The sequence below is a fragment of the Cetorhinus maximus genome, chromosome 10 (genome assembly GCF_964194155.1).
Source record: "Cetorhinus maximus chromosome 10, sCetMax3.hap1.1, whole genome shotgun sequence".
Taxonomy (NCBI): Eukaryota; Metazoa; Chordata; class Chondrichthyes; order Lamniformes; family Cetorhinidae; genus Cetorhinus; species Cetorhinus maximus.
In genome coordinates this window covers 78,202,652-78,225,938 of record NC_135888.1, presented here as the reverse complement: position 1 = coordinate 78,225,938, position 23,287 = coordinate 78,202,652, and the positions used below count along the sequence as shown (strand labels likewise).

Genomic DNA, 23,287 nt, shown 5'->3' with positions numbered 1-23,287 from the left:
CTTTCAAAAAGGAATTGGATAAGCACCTGATCATATTTGCAGGATTATATGGAAAGAACAGATAATGGGAGTAGCTAAATTGCTGTTGCAGAGAGTGAGCAGTCTTGACAGTCTAAATGGTCCCCTTCTGTGCTGTAACCATTCTATGATTCTATTCCCTTGTTCGTTCCTTGACATATTGTAGATCAGTGAACAAGGGGAGGATGTGCAAGAGGCCAGAGTTGGAGGAGCGCTGATATCTCAGATGTTGTAGGATTAGAGGAACTTAGAGATGGGGAAAGGTGAAACCATGGAGAGATTTAAAAACATGGATGAGAATTTTTAAATCGAGGCATTGCTCAACCAGGAGCCATGCGAAGGTAGGGGTAATGATGAATGGGACTAGGTGCAAGTTAAGGCTGTAGAATTTTGGAAGAACTCGAGCTTCTAGTGGGTGGAAGATGAATGCCAGCCAGGAGTGCGTTGAGATAGTCAAGTTTAGAGGTAACAAATGCATGGACCAAGTGTTTCAAAAGCAGATGAGATGAGAGCTATCTAACTTAATGAAAAATAAAGTTGAAAATATTTCAGTGCTGGAAGAAGGGTACTCTTTCTTGTATATCTAATCCGCAATTCTCTACCCCATCACTTGTTGCATCCTTGTTCCCTGTCTGTCCCTGTGATTGTATTGAAATTAAACAGCAGGGGGCAACATCTGTGCACTTACTAAGAGGAAGTGGAATCATACTGAAAGAGCTTCAACCTGATGCCAGCTGGTCTGTGACTGTTTCCACACACCACTTGATTTGGAAATATTTGATTAAAGTCCAGAAAAAATGTTTTTGTCCTAGCCTGCTCAGGTTTCTTGCATTCTTCAGTTGATTGACAATCAACCAATTAAACTTGGATCTTTTATTTCCCTCTGTGACCATGGAGAAATTGCCCTTACACTTGTGCATTCTGACTGAGTACTGGTACTCTGAGGTATTTGAAAAGATTGAAACTTTGCTATGATCCTGAATGTGGAGGAATTGTTCCTTTCTACTCTGAGCAGCTTTGTGTTAGAAACAATCAAATTTATTTCTTCTTCAAAGAAGACCATTTGTGCAATTATAATTTTAAAGTGGACAGAGAGAAGAACAGAAATAATGTGCGAGGTTGCTGGATAGGATAAAATGAAGTAGGCTAAGAAGAGGTTTGTGTTGAGCACAAACATCCATGTAGGCCAGCTGGGTCAAAAGGCCCGTTTCTGTGCTGTAAACTCTATGCAAATTCCAGACCTACTTGGCTGGCTACAATGCGGATACATACATATCAACCTACAAAACTTAGAAAAGCAGACAAACAGCTTCAAAAAACTCAACAGATCAAAACAAATTGCAGCTAATAGGGGCCTATGATCAAGGCCACTACTTCGAAGCGAGTGATGTAGTTCAACAGCTTCATTACAATAGATTTCAGAATTTTTATTAGTGTTTTGGGATCACTTTCTCCAATTGTTTTCTCTGAAAGCTGATGTGGCAATATATGGGTTTAAAAAAACTGAGGGACAAATTTAAAATTTTGTAATGGCGAACATGTACATCTTTATCAAGGATTCAGAAAGCTCACTATGACTTTCCAAAGAATATCAGCTTGCCTCTTCTGCATACGTTTGGAGGTAAACATGTGCGCAGAGGAGATGACTGGAAATTCAGAAACATATCAGCCACTATGTGACTGGTGCTGACTCTGCCCAAATTGCTGACTGCTTGCTTTAAACACAGGCAGTTGACAATAATACAATAGATTTCCAGTGTGGATTATAAAAAGCAGAACTGAAGGCACGAACAAATGGTACAGAGAAATTTGGTTTCATGATTGACTCTGAGTGAAGTATAATACAATATTACAGAGGTATTGTTTTGTGAAACTGAAGCCTGCAGTAAACAAGGTTTCATTTCTGCAGATCAAAAAGCAGTCCTGTGTTCACCAACCATATCTTTGCTGTTGTCTGCCGCTGGAATTTCCCTCCATGTGATGAGTCAAGAATAAAGAGCTGTATTGGCTTAAGTGTTCTTTTTCCTTGAAGCATATTAATACCAATATGCTTACTAAATATAACCTCGTGATCATGCTGCCAAAGCTCAATGGTAGGCCTTGTGGGCCTTCGAATGTCTCATCCATGTGAAATACTTTTTGGTGAAATCACTTTTTCCATTTTTGCTTACTTATTCCCATAAATGCCTGGATCTTGCTCTTGGATTTTTGCACCCTTGACTTCATAGGCCCTCTCATCCAGGCAGTTGGGTAAACTCTTTCTTTCCCAGCCCAATTGTAATGATTCTTCATTATCATGTGTGTTCTGCCAGTCTTTTTATTTGCCAATAACTTGCTTCAATTTTCAAGCCATCTAGTATTGATATTCTCTTCCCCTTTTGTTTTGAAACCTTCCCTCTATAACATCTCTTGCAAGCCCATTTCCTCTTAAGATGTGCCCTACTCCAACTCTCTACCTTTTCCTTATTATGCTCAACAAATTTCTTTGTTCATCCACTCTCCTCGGCACTTCCATCATTTGTTACTTTTTCTGTCCAACTGATCTTTCCATTCTCCTCCAAACCCACATTTCAAAGCTACCTAGCAAGTTGGTCTCCTCTTTTCATAAGGTCTAAGTTTCACATCCATACAACACACATTGCAAATCAAGCTCTTTACAAGTTGTTTCTTGAGTTCTTCATTCAGCTTTCCAGTTAGCAACTGTTTCTTCTTATCAAATATAGCCTTTCCCATTGATATTCTTGTTTTTGTTTCTCTGCAAATATAATGCTTTGCTAAATACTTGAACTCTTGCCCCTGTTCTAGTTCTTTTCCTTCTTTGAATATGTGAATATTTCTTGGTGATTTTGAGATATGCATCACTTTGGTTTTTCCCAGCGTTCACTTTCATTCCAAAATTCATGTATGCAATTACTAGCCTATCTACTAGTTCTTGTAATCCTCCTGTGCTTGCAGCAAATGCTCTGTCATCTGCAAATGCTTCTTTGATCATTGCTTCTGCATAGTCGTGTATTGATTACGTAAGGAATAGATGACCTCTATGTGTGGAATGTGGGAAAATGTGAACTTGTTCACTTTGGCAGGAAGAAAGGAAAAGCAGTATATGATTTAAATGGAGAGATATTGCTGAACTCCGTGGTACAGAGGGATCTGGGTTTCCTGGCACATTAATCACAATCATTAGTATGCAGACACAGCAAGTGATGAGGAAAACAAATGGAATGTTGCTGTTTATACAAAGAGAATGGAATATAAAAGTAGGGGAGTTTTGCTGCAGTTGTACAGGGCTTTGGTGAAACTACATCTGACGTAGGGTGTACAGTTTTGTCCTCCTTAAGAAAGGATATAATTGCATTCGAAGCAGTTCAGAGAAGGGGCACTCAGCTGTTTCCTGGGATGAAGGGGTTATTTTATGAGAAAAGATTGGATAGGTTGGGCCTGTATCCATTGGAACTTAGAAGAATGAGAGGTGATCTTATTGAAACATTATTCTGAGGGGACTTGACAGGGTTGATGCTGAAAGGATGTTTCCTCTGGTGGGAGAAACTAGAACCAGAGGACATAGTTTAAAAGTAAGGGTTCTCCCATTTAAGATGAAGATGAGAATTTTTTTCAATTGAGGGTTGTTAGTCTGCGGAATTCTCTTCCCCAAAAAGCAGCGGAGATTAGGTCATTGAATATTTTTAGGGTTAAGTTAGATAGATTCTTGATTAAGGGAGTCAAAGGTTATCAGGTATAGACAGGAAAATAGAGTTAAGGCCAGAATCAGATCAGCCATGGCTTTAACAGCTAGTGGAGCAGGCTCGAGGGGTCAAATGGCCTACTTCTTCTTGTTCATATGTATGTAGCGGGTTAGTGGCTGTTGTGGCTCAGTTGGTAACAGTCTCACCTCTGAGTCAGAAGGTTGTGAGTTCAAGTCCCACTTTAGAGACTTATGCTCAAATATCTTGGCCTTTGCTCTAGTGCAGTACTGAGAGAGTCCTGCACTGTTGGATGTTCCACCTTTCAGATCAGGCATTAAACCAATGTTGGTGCTCTACAATTGATGCATGAGATTCCATTACGTTATTTCGAAGAACAATAGGGAAGTTAGCACCGGTGCCCGAGCCAATATTTATCTCTCAACAACCTCACAAAAACAGATTATCTGGTTATTATCACTAACCAATGAACTAAATATTTAGCTGTAAATTACCTCTCCTGTTCTTCACTCGTGCTGACTGTGATGCCACTTTCAGTGTTCACCTCTATTTGTCTGTGGTATCCACTGTTTTGGTCCTCCTGATGCAGACACCAAAAAGACAACCAGGCCTTTGGAGAGAAACCTTACAGTCAGGCAGTGGCGTGCAGTAAGAAGGTGAAAAAAACAGGATGCCTTGGAGAGAAGTTCCCTCTTGCCCATAGAACAGAATTATCCTGTTCAGCAATCGAAACAGGAAACAGATAGTTTTGCCGCTTTAGCCCAGACCTACTTCAGTCAAGTGTTTCCCCAGCAGAGATTGTGCGATTCAGCATAATCAAAAATTTAGACCTGATACTGGGCTCTGTGGCTTACTGCTCCCCAGCTCGTGTTATAACCCACTTGACCATCAGTAAGGCTTTGGGTAGTTTTATGAAGTATTCTTACCTGCTCATTCCTCTATGTCCTGCTTACTTCAGAGCGGCTAGATTGCGCTGTTCTGATTGTTTCTCCTGTACCTTGTTGGTTCTACATGGCCTAGTGTCATATGACCAGCATTTGTTGGTCAAATGCCTGGAAAAACTCAGCAGGTTTGACAGCATCTGCGGAGAGGAACACAGTTAACGTTTCGAGTCTGTATGACTCTTCAACAGAACTAAGGAAAAATAGAAGAAAAGTGAAATATAAGCTGGTTTAGGGGGCGGGGGCGGGGGGGTGGGACGGACAAGTAGAGCAAGATAGAGGGCCAGTGATAGGTGGAGATAGCCAAAAGATGTCATAGAGGAAAAATGGCTGTGAAAGTGAGTTTTTGTAAACACCTTGTCAAACACCAGGAGAGAAATGGAAAGCAATGAAGGTGAACAAGGCAATAGAGAGAGACGGAAATCCTGTCGGAGAGAAGAGCAATACTTCTTCAAGGTAGGCATTCCTTGAGGAGAAGTGGCAGTGAATTAAACACTAAGATAAAAGCAAAAAGCTGCAGATGCTGGAAATCCAAAACAAAAATAAAAATACCTCGAAAAATTCAGCAGGTTTCACCTCTCTTCTATTTTCCCTTAGTTCTGTTGAAGAGTCATATGGACTCGAAACGTTAACTGTGTTCCTCTCTGCAGATGCTGTCAGACCTGCTGAGTTTTTCCAGGTATTTTTATTTTTGTTTTGGATTTCCAGCATCCGCAGTTTTTTGCTTTTATCTTTGTTGGTCAAATGTTGATTAGTGTATAATTGTTGAATTAAGACAGCCATTTGTATTTGGTGATTGAGAAGTGGTTATATAATGTCTGGCAACATTTCTGACATATTTTAGCTGGTCTGGAATATCATGGAATGCAGGGGAGGTGACTGGAATGTGGGCTGCACAGTTTAAGCAAACCTGGGTGAGCTGGATGCCATTAGCTGTAAGCAGAATTAGTCAAATTGGTTTGGGATTTTCAGTTTCTTTTCACTTATCTGAGGTCTGCTGTATCATGTAACAGGACTGAATACAATGGGTGAAGATAAAATGGTTTGGAATTTGTTCTCATTTGCTGACCTGAAATTTGTGTAGGATAGATATTCACTGAAATTAGGTTAATAGTTCAGCCCACTTCTGCTGAGGACAGAAACACTTGTGTAGCCTTAAAACTTATCTGTGAGAGGAGCAACCTGTAGGCATGACACATACAGTACCCAGGGACCCCTTGTTGAAAGTGGCTTTTCAACCCCCAGATGAAGAGCATTATTGAAGACTCTTTCCTTAGTGCTTTGCATTAGAAATAAAGTGTCATTAGGTTGACCAAAATCTGTATATAGAGGTCTGACCTAGTGACAAATTAACAGAAATCTGTGTTTAGGATCCCCCTTTGGGGGGGGGGGGCTCCATTTGGAGGCTCACACTTTAATTGAAGAATATCTATCTATCTATCTACAGAATAGACTCTGATGAAGGCCATGGTGCTATTTCAGATTTCTGTTTAATCCTGATTGCTATGCAGGCTACAAATCATGAACTGCAATTGTGTTATGTGGTTTTCATCGGAGGGGAATGGACTTTTCACTAACATTTTTTTCCCTCAAGATAATGACAGATGCCCCTATAAGGCTTGTCTAGAAATTACATTCCTCTGCACTGTCATGCTGTGCAACTGAAACAGGAACAGAAACCTAGCCTTTCGCTATTGGGTTAAAATATGCTTGAGAGTTTTATTTATAATCAGTACAAAAAAAACAATTGTAGTCGCAAAGCCTCAACATTTTATGTACCAGTCACTGAAACCAGTTACCTCCTGGGGCATCCTGGTCAGCCATTCTCATGGAAGTAAATCAGCCAGTGCAGAAGGATAGCACTCTCCTTAGTGTATGTGTAAGGTCCATAGCACACAGTGGTCAGCAGAGCTAGATTGGATTTTATTTTATTTTTATGGAAATCATCTTAATTTTGTTGAGTAAAAGCAAAATACTGCGGATGCTGGAAATCAACAATGAAAACAAAGTGCTGGAAAAACTCAGCAGGCCTGGCAGCATCCGAAACAGAGAGACGTTCGAGTCCAATATGACTTCTCCAGAACAATTATTTTCTTGAAAGTATTGTGGAGGGGTGGGGGTTGGTTTATTTACAAATAATATGTTTGCAATTAATAATTGGGTAGTTGGGGCCCAAAGAACAGACTGGCCTCTTGTATTCTCAGGGTATTTCAAACATTCAAAAGTGTCCTTGTCACCCTGAACTCCTTTTGATATAATATTCAGATAGGAAATAAACCAAGATGAATTGGTGCTGTGAAGCTGGGGGTAGTCATTTAAATCGGTTAGCGCATTATGCTAACAATGCCAGGACTGTAGGCTGATCCCCTGTACGAGCCAATAAATTATTTAAAATAGGTAAATGTGGGAGGTTTTACAGTTCAATTAAACATTTCTGAAAACACTTTTTTATTTCTGAAGGTCACAAATAGGAAAGATGACACCACGCTGTAGGGCACAATGTAAAGCTGCTGGATGGGTTAATGGAAATTTGAATAGTTGCACATACTTGGACAAGATACCAATAAAAAGGCAATTGTTCTCATTGGTTAGGTATGCAGGAAGCTACTGATTTGATGTGCTCTGTAAATGACTTGTTCGATCTGTCGATATTTCAGAGGTGATTTCAATTGGCTGTTTTAATATGCGCATGTAACTTGGGAGGATATTAGTGACCGCATCTAGGGCAGGACTAATTTGTTTATGGGGCAATAAAGAGCCGATCAAGGAACACGGAACTGTTGGGAGCTGGTTCTATTTAACCTTACTGGTATAACATTGCTATTGCTGCTGCAGCAGCCCCTACTCTGAGCAATACTCCAGGGGACTAGATGGAATTTGTACTGTTGATCTGCCACAGAGTGGACTCTGGATGATCAGTGTTGGCTGATAAAATGTAAAATTGTGAGTATTGTAGTCAATTATACATGAAGGAATGTGAACTGCCTTATAATTCCAAATGTAAAGGGAACAACATAAAACTCTTGATGCAAATATACAGGGAAGCAAGTGCATAAAAAAAAATTACAGGAAGGAATAGTTTAAATACTATACTTCCAAATAAGCAGAGCTTTTGTGAAATTATGGTAATTACAAATAAAATGGGAAAAGATGTAAAATACTTTTAATGCTTTTATCCTTACTTTGGTAATTATACAACAATATTATTGCAAATAGACGGGAAGCGATGTAAAACTAATTACAAATTCCAGTACACAGGAAGGAATATGCAACTTTTATAATTACAGTCATGTGGAAGCCAAATGACTCAAGAATTTGCTTTTAATGGTATTGGAATGATAAGTGGTTGGATAGTTACATGGAAGTGGAATAGTATCAGTGATGGTATTTGGAAATACAGGAGTGGAATGATATTGGCTTTTTTTTTAGTGTTATGGTATTGATGCAGACTTATCACTATCTTCATGTGATTTGTTTGCTTTTTTTCTCCTCTGCCTTTTGGCATATTTAAATGAAATGAGACAGTGTGTGTTTGAGCGAGGATTTGCGACTGTCCTGTTGGCTCTCCCATTTGAATTGAAATTACTTTTGCTGCACAAGCTGACCCTTATAAGTGTGTGGCCTGCAGCCTTGTGAAACAAAGCCACTGGGGGTTGGGCCATGGGCAGAGTGCATGTATTGACAGGCTAATATTGACGGGAGTGTAGATAAGGGCCAACGATTGCATGTACTCATTTTACATTTCAGTGTTGTAACTGCAGTAAGTAATCCCAATTTGAATTTTAAAAAAAACAAAAGAAGGCTTTGGTTACCAATCCTTCTGACATAACTTTTATGGTGTTTATTTTTGTTGGTGGGTGGGTGGCAAGATGGGCTATATTTGAATTCCCTGGGAGTGAATGCTTACAACTTAATGTCAGCATGTGAACCAACTCTTGATTGTAATGTGTAAGGGGATGGTCCAGTTTGTTGGCACTGTTCAGGTTATTTGCTATTTATGAATCTTTATCCCAAGAATACCTGGTAAATTGCTTGAGGGTGGTTGTTTGAACTGTGATTTTAAGGGTATGTATTCATTTATTGAAATTACCCTTCATACCAGAAGAAAACCACAGAAGGGAGAGAGAAAAAACGCCAAGGGAACGGTATGCAAATTTCAGCTGTTATTGAATATATTTGGCTGGTGCCGAGCACAACGCTATATTTGGAGAAACAAAAAAAAAGTGTGCTTCACCTCAGGCAATGATCTGAAGGTGCAGCAGCTACTTGCCACTCACCACTCATATTTTTCCTTGTTTTATTCTTCCTTGCAGCAACTCATCTCAAAGGACGATCTCGAAAAAAGAAGAAATCAACAAGCAGAAAGGGTGACGACAGCCCATCGCGGGAGAACCGGCGGCCCAGCCAGTCGGATGTCAAGGAAGAAAAGGTTTGTAATGTGTGGTCATTTGCAGTGGTGAGGACCGGCTTTGGAGAATTTGCCCTCCGCTGGGACTTGATTTTGATGTCGAGAAAACAAGACAAAATAAGACCTTGACCCCACAAGCCAGTGGTCTCAGGTGATAGAAGCTTCACTATATGCTTGTGATGAAACTTTTCGCTCAGAACCTGATCATCCTTAGCTGAACATTTTCTTTGGTGCTGTCTGATTTCATGTCCATTATTTTTGACATTGGATCTGCCATATTTAAAAAAACTACAAAATGGTGATGGTTGGATATCTTGATGAGGTCAGAAACCAGTTATATAGAGAAAGAAATAATTTATACAGTGCCTTTTATAACTTCAGGATGTCCCAAAGTACTTTACAGCAATTGAAGTATAGTCGCTGTTGGCATGTAGGAAATATGGCAACCAATTTACACACAGCAAAGCCCACAAACAGCGATATAATGACGGATGGGTAATCTGTTTTATTAATATTGACTGAGAGGTAATTATTCGCCAGAACAGCAGGAAGAATTCAACTGTTCTTTTTTAAAACATTGTCAGGGGGCCCTTTGCAGCCACCTGAGAGGGCATAGGTTTAATATCACGTTTGAACGACTCCATCTCTGATATTGCAGCACTTTATCTGAGGTCCCGGGATACAATTATCATCAACAAAGCATACTTTTACAAACTCTCTGCCCCTTGGGTCATGGCAGCCCTGATGGCGTGGCTTTCCAGATTTCCTTTCAATTTACCAATCAGCAATACCCTAATTCATGGTCTGGTCACCTCCGGTAAAACACTTGGCTCTTTAGCATACCTGAGCTATTCACACAGCTTTTAGCTTTCGGTCCCTTTTAGCTGGTTCACACATCACTTCTCCAAGAGCTCCAGGAGTTCTGTGTATTCTTCATGCTGCCAAACAGAAAACTGACCTTTTTTTGTAGAGAGCTCTACTTGCTTCTCCTGAACACGAGTTCTGTGTGAGTTCTTCTGCAGCACAACAAGCTGAAACCCAAGCTCCTCGATTAGCTTCTATTTGCCTTTCCTGGTTACCCAGGTCACCTTCTCAGTCAGAAAATCCAATGACCAGTTCCTTTCCCAGAACTACTTTAGAACTTTGGGTTAAGAGGTTATCTCAAAAATACAAGCTTCCTACAAACGGCCAGGTTCATCTCATAATCCAGAGGTAATGGTACTCCATTAAACCTGCCTATCTTGAGTTATTGGATTTTCAAGTCTGTCACAAAGAGATAATTTGGCAGATATGTCATCTTGGAACCAGCATAACCCTAAGGGATCCAGCTTTTATTCTCTTTGATCCCTTCCACACAGGCCCAAGGAGATTAGTTGCTGGTTGGTCATTTACTATGCTGTCAAATCATGCTTACATTTGCTAAAATAAATTTCTATTACAACATGGAATGTGTTAGTGGAGATCTTCTGGAGATCTTCAAAAAGGGTGGTTTTGCTGTTTGCTATACTGAATGAATGCCTGTGTAAATAGGCTGTTTCAGGAATCTGCATCTTAGTTTTAGCGCTTATGTCGTGATTTTTGTGGTGGACCAGGTTTCGTGCATCAAATTAATGGACAAGAGCTCCTCCTTGATAGGAGAAACTGGTTTAACTGGTGTTGGCCTTGGCTGTGGTAGCGCACTCACCTAGGTCAATGAGTTTAACCCACTCCAGGATTTATGCATGTAATTTAGGCTGCTTGTTCCCGTGCAGTATTGTGGGAGCATTGCATTGTCGAGGTGTCATCATTCAGATGAGTCATTAATCTGATGCACTGTCTGCATACTCGATTTTATATCCATTTATGGGATGTGGGCCTTGCTGGCTATGCCAGCATTTATTGCCCACCGCTAATTGCCATTGAGAGGGTGTTGGTGAGCTGCCTTCTTGAACCGCTGCAGTCAGCGTGGTGTAGGTACACCCACAGTGCTGTTAGGGAGGGAGTTCCTGGATTTTGACCCAGTGACAGTGAAGGAATGGCGATATATTTCCAAGTCAGGATGGTGAGAGGCTTGGAGGGGAACTTGGTGTTCCCATGTGTCTGATGCCCTTGTCCTTCTAGATGGTAGCGGTCGTGGATTTGGAAGGTTTGATTTAAAGGATCTCATGGCATGATTTAAAGGACAGATGAATTCTCCTGATGTATCCAAGATTTATCACTCAACCAACACAATGACTGTCTACAAAACAATAGTGACTTAATTTAAAAAGGAAGCGTATCGGTGCTGTAAAGCTCTTGGGATGTTTTGAGAATGTGAAAGGTGTCATATAGATGCAAGTTCTTTCTTGCTCTATAATTCTTTGAATGCTTCAGCAGCAGCTTGTATCCATACATTAAAGTAGCAAAGAGTCTTAAGAGGCCTCAAAGTTGGGGTTAGATCGGAGTAGTGATAGGAGGCAACTAGATGTAGTGGCCAAAGATGCTGTCAAAGAGACATATTATAGGGAAATAGGGAATTAGATTTTTAGAAAGGGAATCCTAGAGTTTAAAAGCAAGGCGGCTGATAAAATCATCATTGATTACAGGGAGGCAGGCTATTTATTAGACCCGCTTTGGAAGAGCAGAGAATCAGGAGCCACAGAAGTCAGGGGTAATTGGATCATATATGGATGTGGAGTGAAGCTTGGAAAGCCAACAAGTTGTATTGGAAAAATTTAATTTAGAAGTGACAAAGGTGAGAGAGAATTTTAGCAGCAGTGATTGGGTAAAGGCAGAGGACAACTTGAGATGGACAGTAAATGCTGGTCTTGCCAGTAATGCCCACATCCCATGAACAAATTTTAAGCAAAAAAGAAGTGGACATAAGCTAGCTGGAAACTAGAGGCAAGCTGTGGAAGAGAGTGAATCAGGGATTGAGAAAGCAAGTGAGCTAGAGCTATATAGTGGCCATCAAAAGTTTTTCTGGGTTACTTAAGTGAGTACTCTTGCAAGCCCTGCAGTTGATGTGGATGTTAGAGCAGGACTGGACTTGGCTATGATGCCTCCTGCAGTCAAATTGTCTTGTTGCTACTCTAACTATGCCTCAAATATTAAATATTGCATCATGCAAGCGGGTAAGTTACAAAATATTGAGCCTTGAGGGAATAATGGCTGGGTAAATAAAGAGTTGAATTCTACAATTTACATTTCCTGTTGTTCCACATGCTTTCATTTGGTTTTGTAGGGAAATAAAATGGTTTAGTGTCTATAAAACAGGCCCGTCTTTGTTCCAAGACTTTGTTTGACAGGTTTGAAAACCAGCAGCTTGTAAGTGCATAAATCTGATCAGGTTTTACTTGCCTTCATTTCTTTCCTCCTTGTGCTATGGAGAATCTCAGCACCACCAATATCCCCCCCCCACCCACAACCCTGTCAGCTAAGATCAAGGCATCCTCCCACTCCACTATTGGTGTACCATGTATTGCCTATGAGGCCACTGCTGAAGGTTTGCATTTGCATGCTGCGCCAGTGACCTTATTTCCATTTCATTCAATTTGAGTAATGAAGATTTTAGTTTGGAAGGAAAAGGTTAACTGAACAATCCTTAAAGCTGTCACATGTACCTCCATGTGCTCATTTACTCAAAGTTGAGATGTGCTGGGAGGGCATCATGTAGACCTGAACTGAATATTGGCTCTAGTTCCATGTGTTGACATGCAATTGACAGACTGACTGCAGTGGCTCTATATGCAGTTAGGATCTTGTTTTGTACATTCCTTCAGCTCCTGTGTGTTGATTGACTTTTATAAATATTGTGGTCAGCCCCAGTTACAACATGAATGTTACTACATGTAATTGTCGTACATTTTCAAACCCTGTCTGAGCCTGTGCAGAATTGGTGTCTCTTCTTCATTCTCCTCTTAACAGAGGCCAGCTAGATAAACTAAATAAAGTCAGCAGATGCCAGTAGTAAGGCTACTGAGTTTCATGGTATGTTTACATGGACCTCTTCACCTGCCAGAATGTAGATTGTCAAGCCCCTCTACACCACAATGCCTTTTTTCCAAAGTGGGTTGCCTGTTGTAATAAAAACAGAAAATGCTGAAAAACCTCAGCAGGCCTGACAGCATCTGTGGAGAGAGAAACAGAGTTAACGTTTTGAGTCCGTATGACCCTTCTTCAGAGCTAAAGTGAAGTAGAAATGTGAAGGAATTTATACTGTTTAAGGGGGGGTGGGGTGGAGCAGCTGAAGCTGGATAGGTCAGCGATAGCTGGGGGCTAAGGAGAGATTGACAAGGACGTCATGGACACAAGACAAAGGAATGAAGAAGAGACACCAATTCTGCATCGGCTCAGACAGAGTTTGAAAATGTACGACAAATGGCAGTGGTAAGGACTGAAGAAGATGCTGATAGTGATATAAAGGTAAGAAAGCAGAACATGTGAATAGCAGAACTAGGGTCAGCATTCTGAAAGAACAACACAGAACAAGTGACAAATGGCCCTTTTGGAGCTGGGGAGGGGAGGAGTGGTGATCGAGGCAAAGGATATAAAAAGGGGATAAAACAATGAATAAATATAAAAAATAAGTAAATGAAAAACAACAAATTTAGAAAGAGATTTAAAAAAGGGTGAAGATAGAGGAGAGAGTTCATGGTCTGAAGTTGTTGAACCCGAAGTTAAGCCCGGAAGGCTGTAAAGTGCCTAATTGGGAGGTGAGGTGCTGTCCCTACAGTTTGAGTTGGGTTTCACTGGAACATTGCAGCAGGCCAAGGACGGACATGTGGGCATGAGAGCAGGGTGGAGTGTTGAAATGGCAAGCGACAGGAAGGTCTGGGTCATGCTTGCAGACAGACTGAAGGTGTTCCGCAAAGCGGCCACCCAGTCTGCGTTTGGTCGACCCAATGTAGAGGAGACCACATTGGGAGCAGCGAATGCAGTAGACCAATTTGAAGGAGGTGCAAGTGAAGCACTGCTTCATCTGAAAGGAGTGTTGGACCCTTGGATGGTGCGGAGGTAAAGGGGCAGATATTGCACCTTCTGTGATTGCATGGGGAGGTGATGTGGGAAGGGGATGAGGTGTTGGGGGTGATAGATGAGTGAAACAGGGTGTTCCGGAGGGAACAATCCCTATGGAATGCTGACTGGGGGGTGAGGGAAAGATGTGTTTGGTGGTGGCATCATGCTGGATTTGGCGGAAATAGTGGAGGATGATCCTTTGAATACGGAGGCTGGTGAGGTGAAAAGTGAGGACAAGGAGGACCCTATCATGGTCTGGGAGGGAGGGGAAAGGGTGAGGGCCGAGGCGTAGAGGATGCGTCGGACATGTTTGAGGGCCCTGCCAACCACAGTGGGTGAGAAACCTCGGTTAAGGAAGAAGGAAGACATGTCAGAAGCATAGTTTTGGAAGGTGGTATCATTGGAACTGATGCAATGGAAACAAAGGAACTGGGATGGAGCCTTTACTCCATTACTGGGATGAAGCAAGGTGTGAGATGTTGTTGAGGCAGCTGTGGGGGTCGGTGGGCTTGTAATGAATATTGGTGGACAGTGTATCACCAGAGATGCAGACAGACGTCAAGGAATGGGAGGGAAGTGTTAGAGATGGACCAAGTGAGGTGATAGGGGTGGAAATTGGAAGCAAAATTGATAGCATGAAGCGGCACCGAAGCAGTCATCGATGTACTGGAGAAAGAGTTGTGGGAGGGGGCCTGAGTAGGACTGGAACAAGGAATGTTCCACATACCCAATAAAGAGAGAGGCATAACTGGGGCCCTTGCGGGCACCCATAGCCACACCTTTTATTTGGAAGAAGTGGGTCAAATTTAAGGAGAAATTGCTCAGTGAGAGAACAAGTTCAGCCAGACGGAGGAGAGCGGTAGTAGATGGGGATTATTCGAGCCTCTGTTCAAGGAAGAAGTGAAAAGCCCTCAGACCATCCCGGTGGGGGATGGAGGTGTAGAGGGATTGGACATTGGTGAAGAGGAGGCGGTTAGGGCCAGAAACTGGAAATTGTTGATATGACGTTGGGCAACAGAGGAATCGCAGATGTAGGTGGGAAGAGACTGGAGACGGAGAGAGAGAATGGATTCAAGATAAGAGGAAATGAGTTCCATGGGGCAGGAACAGGCTGACGCGATTGGTCTACTGGGATAGTCCTGTTTGTGAATTTTGGGAAGGAGGCAGAAGTGGGCTGTCCGGGCTTGGGGGACCATGAGGTTGGAAGCTGTGGAGGGAAGATCTCCAGATGAGATGAGATGAGGTCAGTGACAGTCCTGGAAACAATGGCTTGATGTTCGGTGGTGGGGTCATGGTCCAGGGGGAGGAAGGAAGAAGTGTTTGAGAGTTGGTGCTCAGCCTCTGCAAGGTAGAGGTCAGTACGCCAGGCAACAACATCACCACGCTTGTAAGCAGGTTTGATAACAACAAAGCCCTGTTGTAAGGTAAGCCTCTGTAAAACGGTGACGTATTCTAGACTGCAAAACTTTCATCTATTACCATTTCATTCTTGTAGCAAGATAGTTCTGTCTTTTTCTTTCTTGAATTTTAATGAAAGATTTTTTTTCCTTCCAGAACAAAGTTGAATCAGAAAGTATGGCAGCTGGAAGTGCACAAACGAATCAACCAGCCAATCCAAATGACCTTCTTTCTGCAGAGCAACACTTCCTGAAGGCTTTGCACAACTTCATGTGTGATCGCAACACTCCCATCGCCAGAATACCTCACCTGGGCTTCAAGAAAAGTAAGAAAGGCTATAAATTCAATATTTATTTTGGCAGATATATCAATAAATGAGTTGACTGGGATCCAGCCTTATTAATGGCAATTTATTTGTGTTTGAGTGTAGCATTCCACTATTTAATTTTCTCTACCACAAATTTAATTTTCACTACCACTATTTAATTTTCTTTACCACAGTGACATCTTGCAATTTGCTCTTACACAGCTGTACGCCACCCTTGACTCAAGATATGGCCAACTATTCTGGTCCATAGCGCATAACTGTGCTGATTTGGTCATCAGTGTGGTTGATTGAATTTTATTGTTTTTTTTGTCTGGGGAAATGTTTGGCCTCATATATAGGACAATGAATTTGATGCGATGAACATCATAGGCAATTGCAGGCAACAAGTCTGTTTTCTGCATGTTTTAAAGTGTGGGTACTCTGCTTCTCTCACTTCACCCAATAGTGAAGTAATTTTCTGTGTGGTCATTGCAACAACTAAGTTGGCATTTACTCAGCTGTAAGCTGTGGTAAAGTTTAAAATTAATAGTATGAATGCCAGTGCTCGGAGCAGAGCAAAACGTAATGAGTCCGTAAGCCCGACTGGTTACCATAACAACTGCTCGTGCAGTCAGTACATGTTGCATTCAGTGATACTTCACTGATTCTAAACAGTGCTGGTAAAGGAAGTAGATCAGTGTGTTACAGTGATCAGGTAGTCACATTTTACTCTTCAGTAGGCTGAGACACACAAAGACTGGCACTATACCTCATTCTACTGATTACAGTTAAAGTGCAAGTGAATGAAGAGACTGAGAGGGAATGTTGCACACAATGGTGCAAATCAGAGGGTGTTGCATCATAATAAAATAATTGCAATACCTATGGCTAATTTGCAACATTAAAATGTACAGACATTCAGCCGGAAATGACTGCAGAACTGATTCTGTTTAAAAAAAATAAGCTGCTTGCATTTGTTTCTTTTCATGTAAAGAGTACATTTACCATTAGATAACGGAACTGGATACCATAAGCTTTCTCCAAACTGAGTCACCAGGCAGCTATCCCCAGTTTAAGTGGGGTACTCCTATTGAGAGACAGCCCATTTCTTCTATCCTATTTTTGGATATAATAAGCCGTTATTTATTAAAGAGCAACCATCTTACTTCCCAGTTCCTTTATTCAGAGAAGGAAGCCCATCATGAAGCATTGTGCGATCATAATTGTTGTGTGACCAAACCACAGACAGGGTGCACTGGACAGCAATGGGTTAAATAATAAAGGATGAAGTGAACCAATGCTGCAAACAAAAACTAAGGAAATGTTAGATCCCCTGCTTGTTATAATGAGCTTTTCTAATTAGATTTTGGTGTTAGAAACCAGCATCTATAAGATCTACATGTTATTGAATTGCCATGATATATCTTTTTCTTATTAATTTATGGGATGTGAGTGTCACTGGTTAGGTTGGCATTTATTGCCCATCCCTAATTGCTCTTGAGAAGGTGGTGGTGCATTGCCTTCTTGAACCGCTGCAGTCCGTGTGGTGTAGGTGCACCCACAGTGCTGTTAGAGAGGGAGTTCTAGGATTTTGACCCAACGACAGTGAGGGAACAGCGATATATTTCCAAGTCAGTGAGTGGCTTGGAGGGGAACTTCCAGGTGGTGGTGTTCCCATGTGTCTGCTGCTCCTGTCCTAGATGGTAGTGGTATGCTCTCTCACTGTTCCATCTTTGCTTCAAACTTTGACCAGATAGCTCCCTGCATTTTTTAATGGACAGTCTTGCTTTATGTCCCACAGGTGTGCCTCATTAGGGAGTTATATGTTGTACAAATTTTGGGTCTGCTGTAGATATTGGATTCAGCATCATGGGTTTCCAGTAAACGACACTCTCATCCATTAAGATCAGAATTTTGCCTGTAATGTCTAATGTATAATTATACCATAATGTGACCCAGGGTGTAACTACCTTGTTATATGATATACCAATCATAAACTTGTCCTCCGGTTTTCCTAAAAAAAGATTAATTAGCACATTAATGAGACATCGCCAGATATAAATTGTTTTAAGGTGCTTAACTTTACAGTTATAAGTGAACATACCGCAAATCATTAAGAACAAATATCACCTTATATTAACATAATTTCCATCTGTACTTGTAAAAAAGAAAATAAACCTCACCATATTAGTTGGCTAAGTAACATTTTCTTACCTGCTTGAGTAAAACCTAATCTTATCAACTAACAGAGAACATGTGCTCCCTAGTTCTGCTATTCCTTCTATGGACATGAAGATGAAGGCATGACCTCTCTCCCAACCAGGACTAGGAGCTGACCGGTACAGCTGCCACCTTGGATGGAAGTCCATGGCAACTAACTGCTGCTGTTTCCAAAATGAAGAGGGCTGGCCCAACACATTGAGCCTAAATGATTCACATGAAGAGTCTAAAGAGTCTCATTCTTTAATCACAAGATGGGTGACATTCTGCAGACTAAGCTGTCTGATTTTGATATGCATCTTTTGTGCTTCTCAATGGAGGGGTTTTGTTTAAACCCTCCCAATACAGAGTAACAGTGATCTAGTAGCCTAGCTGATTCTTTTCTCAGTGCCCTGCTGCTATGGTTTGGCTGTCCACTAAGTTTAGTGAAAAGGGAGATCAGATAAGGTGTATAATGAACGGGAATTCTGCTATCACCAAATTTCTGCCTGCACTCGGTGAAGATTTCTCATTTTGCAGTCCCCCCTACTATTATGGCTGAGATTAACTATGTCACACAACAGGCGAGGCACTGAACATAGGATCTGCCTTATCTGCATGGATAAAATATAGATTTTTGTATTAAAGTTTATTGAGTGTAATGATAGGAGCCTGCACGAGCTACTTCTGGAGATAGGAAGCACTATGGGCAGGATTTTCAGGTTGTCGGGCGGGCGCAGTGGGTGGGCCCGGAAGCGGCCAGGAAACAGTCCGCTGCACCTGATTGGCCCCCAACTGTGGTTTCATGCTGGCCGGCTGGTTAACAGCCAGCCAGCGTGAAACGCGCACTGAAAGGCTCAGCGCTGCTGGGGTGGGGGTGAGAGGACAGTGAGCACTGAAGTCTGCGCAAGCGCGGGAGAGCACATAATGAAAGTTCCCTGAAGGCAGAGAGCTGCCTCAAGGAGCTGAAGGGTTTTAAAATCAAAAATAAAGATGCGGAAATTCCGGAAAATGTGTCCCCACATGGGACTTATGCATGTGAACATATACATAATGAAAATTCTGCCCAAACATTTTTTAATTAATGTTGGAAATCTCATCCTGCCCGTGGATGAGGTTGCCTCAAAATGCAAAGCCCACCTGCCAACCGTAAGGTTGGGCAGTCAGCAAGATATCTGCCTTAATTAATACTTTACTTTAATGGCTTTAATAGGCCTTTAAATTGTTGGTGGGCGCACTGCCGACTCTCGCGCGCGCCCACCGACTGAAATATCGCGCAAATGTGCAATGATGTGGGGATGGTCACCTGACGTCATTGTGCACTATTCTATGCCCAGTTGGGTCGGGCATGCGCCTGCCTGCCTGCGGGACATAAAATTCTGCCCTATTTGTTGCCTATGCCTTGGATACCACAGGATTCATCAGTCAATTGCCAAGCCTATTACCTTTGACCTAATGCATGTTTGTTTAGATTAATAGTTAAACCTTATTTTAACCTTTGGACCACTGAAAGTAAATGGTCCTGTGTCTCAAAGCACCATTGATAATGATATCACCTAAACAATTTGAACTAACCCCAGTGATCTGGTTGATTATAACAAATTGCTGCCTCATAATATTTGATGACTTAATAAACAGCTTCACTAATCCAAGCTAGGGGATAGTACCATGAGGTTTATATTAATTTGAACTCCCAATAAAACTGTATTGTGCAGTTATTTCAACCGTTCGGGAATAAAGGTTTTCTAATCTCCTTAGTATCTAGTTCATTAGCCTCTGAAATGTGGCTGAGACCCATGGAAAACAAAGGGCATCACTGTAAAGTGATAAAGACCGACTGATGTAGGAAAGAATCTCTGCTGTCAGTAACCCTTACATAAAATCAAATGATCTGCAGTACTTGTAAACAATATTTTCTCCTTAACAGACCTAATTCATAAGCAGCATCTGAAAGATCCATCAATAAATCCATTGGGATAAAATGTGTCTTATTTGTTCCACTGAAATTCTACGAGCAGTTTGTAAAATTCGCCATTTCCTCAAATATGGGGCAACTCAGTCTTTGTGAAATTCCTTTCAGTGGTTTTTTTTCCTCTGAAAGTAGCTAAAAAATTGGTCAATGTCATTGAATGCCTCAAAATTCCTGCGTTTGTCCAACTTTATTTTTTCGTTCTGTGCTACCAAATTTTATTTTTATTGTAGGGTTTGGATAAATCCATATATAATATACAAAAGTTTTTACTTTTAACTTTCCCAGTTCAATGGTAACACTATTAATACATACAGCTTGGATTAATATGGACATTATTATTGACCTGGAATGGCACAGTGTAAGTACCTATCGGATGCTATTACCTCCATCTATCGGTTTGGTGTTTCCTGGATTTAAAATGCAGGGTGAACAAACTAGTGTTCAATGAAAATATTTCTCCTGGCAGGACTAAGCAGTAAATATTTAGCAGATGCATGGGAACAGCACCACTTGTAAGTTCCCCTCCAAACCGCACACCATCCTGACTTGGAAATATATCGCCGTTCCTTTGCTGTTGCTGGGTTAAAATCCTGGAACTCCCTTCCTAACAGCACTGTGGGTGTACCTGCACCAGGTGGACTACAGTGGTCCAAGAAGGTGGCTAACCGCCACCTTCTCGAGGGCAGTTGGGAATGGGCAATAAAAATGCTGCCGTAGTCAGCGATGCCATGTCCCATGGAAGAATATTTTTAAAATTTCTGGACACAAAGTGTCCAGGAAAGATGGGGAAGGAAATAAGGAGAGGTGATGAAGGAGAATGTTAGTATTGGAAAGAGGGTATGTCCTGGAGAGGTCAAGGACAGAATCTATTTGGTTAGAGTTAATAAATATTTGGGATGCCATTACAGCACTGGGTGTAATCTATAGGCCACCAAATAGTGGGAAAGATATAGAGAAACAAATTTTCAAAGAACTTGGGTAAGGACAAAAAATAAGAATCAGTTATAATGGAGGACTTTAATTATCCTAATATAGACTGGGATAGTAGTGGTGTACTTGGCAGAGAGGGTGAAGAGTTTCTAAAGTGCATTCGGGCTAATTTTCTTGTAGTGTGAATTGGGAACACTTAGGAAACAGTGATCATATAGCTTAAATTATTTAGGGAAAAGAGCAAATGTAGATTAATTAAGAAAAGTCAATGTGGGTTTATTTAAAGTCAAATCATGTTTAACTAACTTGATTTGAAGTAAGAGAGGGTTGATGAGGGTATTGTGATGACCATGGACTTCAAAGGGCATTTGATAAAGTGTGACATAATAGACATCAGCAAAGTTGAAGCCCATGGAATAAAAGGGACAGTGGCAGCATAGGTATGAACTTGGCTGAGTGACAGGAAATGTAGGATAATGGAGGAAGGTATCCAGTGGGGTTCCCCGGAGGTGCTTTTCTTGATATATTAAAATGACATAAACTTGGGATGTACAGGCCACAATTTGCAGGTGATACAAAACTTGAATGCATTATGAACCATGATGGACTTCAGTAGGACATAGGCTGAGGAATGGATGGATAAAATTTAATGCAGAGAAATTTGAAGTGATATATTTTAATAGGAAAAAGGAGAGGGGGCAATATAATCTAAAGAGCTCAGTTCTAAAGGGGGTGTAGGGACAGAAACACTTGAGGGTACATGCGCACAAATTATTGAGAGCAGAAATCTCTTCTCATGCAGTATAAATTGTTAAAAGCAAAAAACTGCGGATGGTGGAAATCCAAAACAAAAACAAAAATACCTGGAAAAACTCAGCAGGTCTGACAGCACCTGCGGAGAGGAACACAGTTAACGTTTCGAGTCCGTATGACTCTTCAACAGAACTAAGGAAAAATAGAAAAGAGGTGAAATATAAGCTGGTTTAAGGGTGGGGGGGACAGGTAGAACTGGATAGAGGGCCAGTGATAGGTGGAGATTGCCAAAAGATGTCATAGACAAAAGGACAAAGAGGTGTTGACGGTGGTGATATTAGCTAAGAGTGTAAATTGTTGTTCCCTTTGCTATACAAAAGTGGCTAATAAGGCATATGGATCCTGGGCTTTAGAAATAGAGGTGTAGAGTAGAAAAGCAAGGACATTATGGTAAACCTTTACAAAACACTGGTTTGGCCTCAACTGGAGTGTTGTGTCCAATTTAGGATGGATGTGAAGGCATTGGAGACGGTGCAGAAAAGATTAATGAGAATGGTTCCATGGATAAGAGACTTTAGTCAGGTGCACGTTCAAAAAGTTTGAACAGTCCAGGCAGAGCGGAGAGAGAAAACACTCCCATTGGTGGAAGGATTGAGAACCAGAGGGCACCAATTTAAAATGATTGGCAAACAAAGAAACAGCAACATAAGGAAACAATTTTTTATGCTTCAGGTTGATAGGATCTGGAAAGCACTGTCTGAGAGTGTGGTGAAGGCAACTTCAAATAGTGGTCTTCGATAGGGAAATGGAGAAGCACCTGAAGAGGAAAATAATTGCTGGACGACAGAGAAAGGACAGGGCAATGGAACTAGCAGAGTTGCTCTTGCAGAGGGCCAGTATGGACGTGATGGGCTCAATGGCCTCTTTCTGTGCTGTAAACATTCTATGGTTCAAGTTCCAGTTCATTATTTACCTTACTCAGATAAGTAACCAAACGGAATTGAATTCTCTGGATTAACATGTTGAGGTTAAATCGCAGGATCATCTCTCTGGAAAAAGCTGGCTACTACTGCAACAATAAATAACTATGCCTGACCCTCTACTAATCCAAACATAAATAAGAGGAAGGTTTAACATCTCCACGTACACAAGATATTTGGACTTCTTGATCATCCCCATGTACTTAGTTAATAAATGTTGGGCCTGCATAGGTTTTGACTGTTCCCTGAATGTTTGTACTTCCTCTCCCCAATCTCACTGAAACAGTCAGAAGCTCACCAGTCCTAGGTAAAAAATTATTGTGGGTAGTAGTTGAAGTAACATGGAACATTCTGGAATTGTACTAATTCTATAGCAAAATATGGAACATAGTACCAGATGTATTGGATGGTTTTATATATTCTACCAATGTGCCCTCATGGTAATTTGTTTATCTATATCATTTATTTCAAGGTGTTTTCTTGATTAGTCAGCAAATATGAAGCTGTAATAGCTTCATGGGGCAGGAATTTGATTGAGTCAACATCAGCACCTGTCACAGTGCCTGAGAGTTGGAGAGGCACATCACAGCCCATTTCTGATGTCAGGACATGATGACTTCATATGGCAGCAGCCTTGGTACAGACTGACATTGCTGCAAAAGTTAAACCTTGGAAATCCAGACAATTGTTCGGGAAGCTTAAA

At 41.3% G+C, this 23,287-nt stretch overlaps 1 protein-coding gene across 3 annotated transcripts in view; it reads left to right on the top strand.

Moving 5' to 3' along the window:
- Window positions 1-23,287, top strand: part of LOC144685777 (uncharacterized) — a 99,169-nt gene that overhangs the window by 54,049 nt on the left and 21,833 nt on the right. For all 3 annotated transcript variants that reach the window (XM_078550643.1, XM_078550642.1, XM_078550645.1), the window contains 2 exons: window positions 8,974-9,089; window positions 15,600-15,768. In XM_078550643.1, the coding sequence (XP_078406769.1) occupies window positions 8,974-9,089; window positions 15,600-15,768 (285 nt within the window). The remainder of the gene's footprint in view (window positions 1-8,973; window positions 9,090-15,599; window positions 15,769-23,287) is intronic.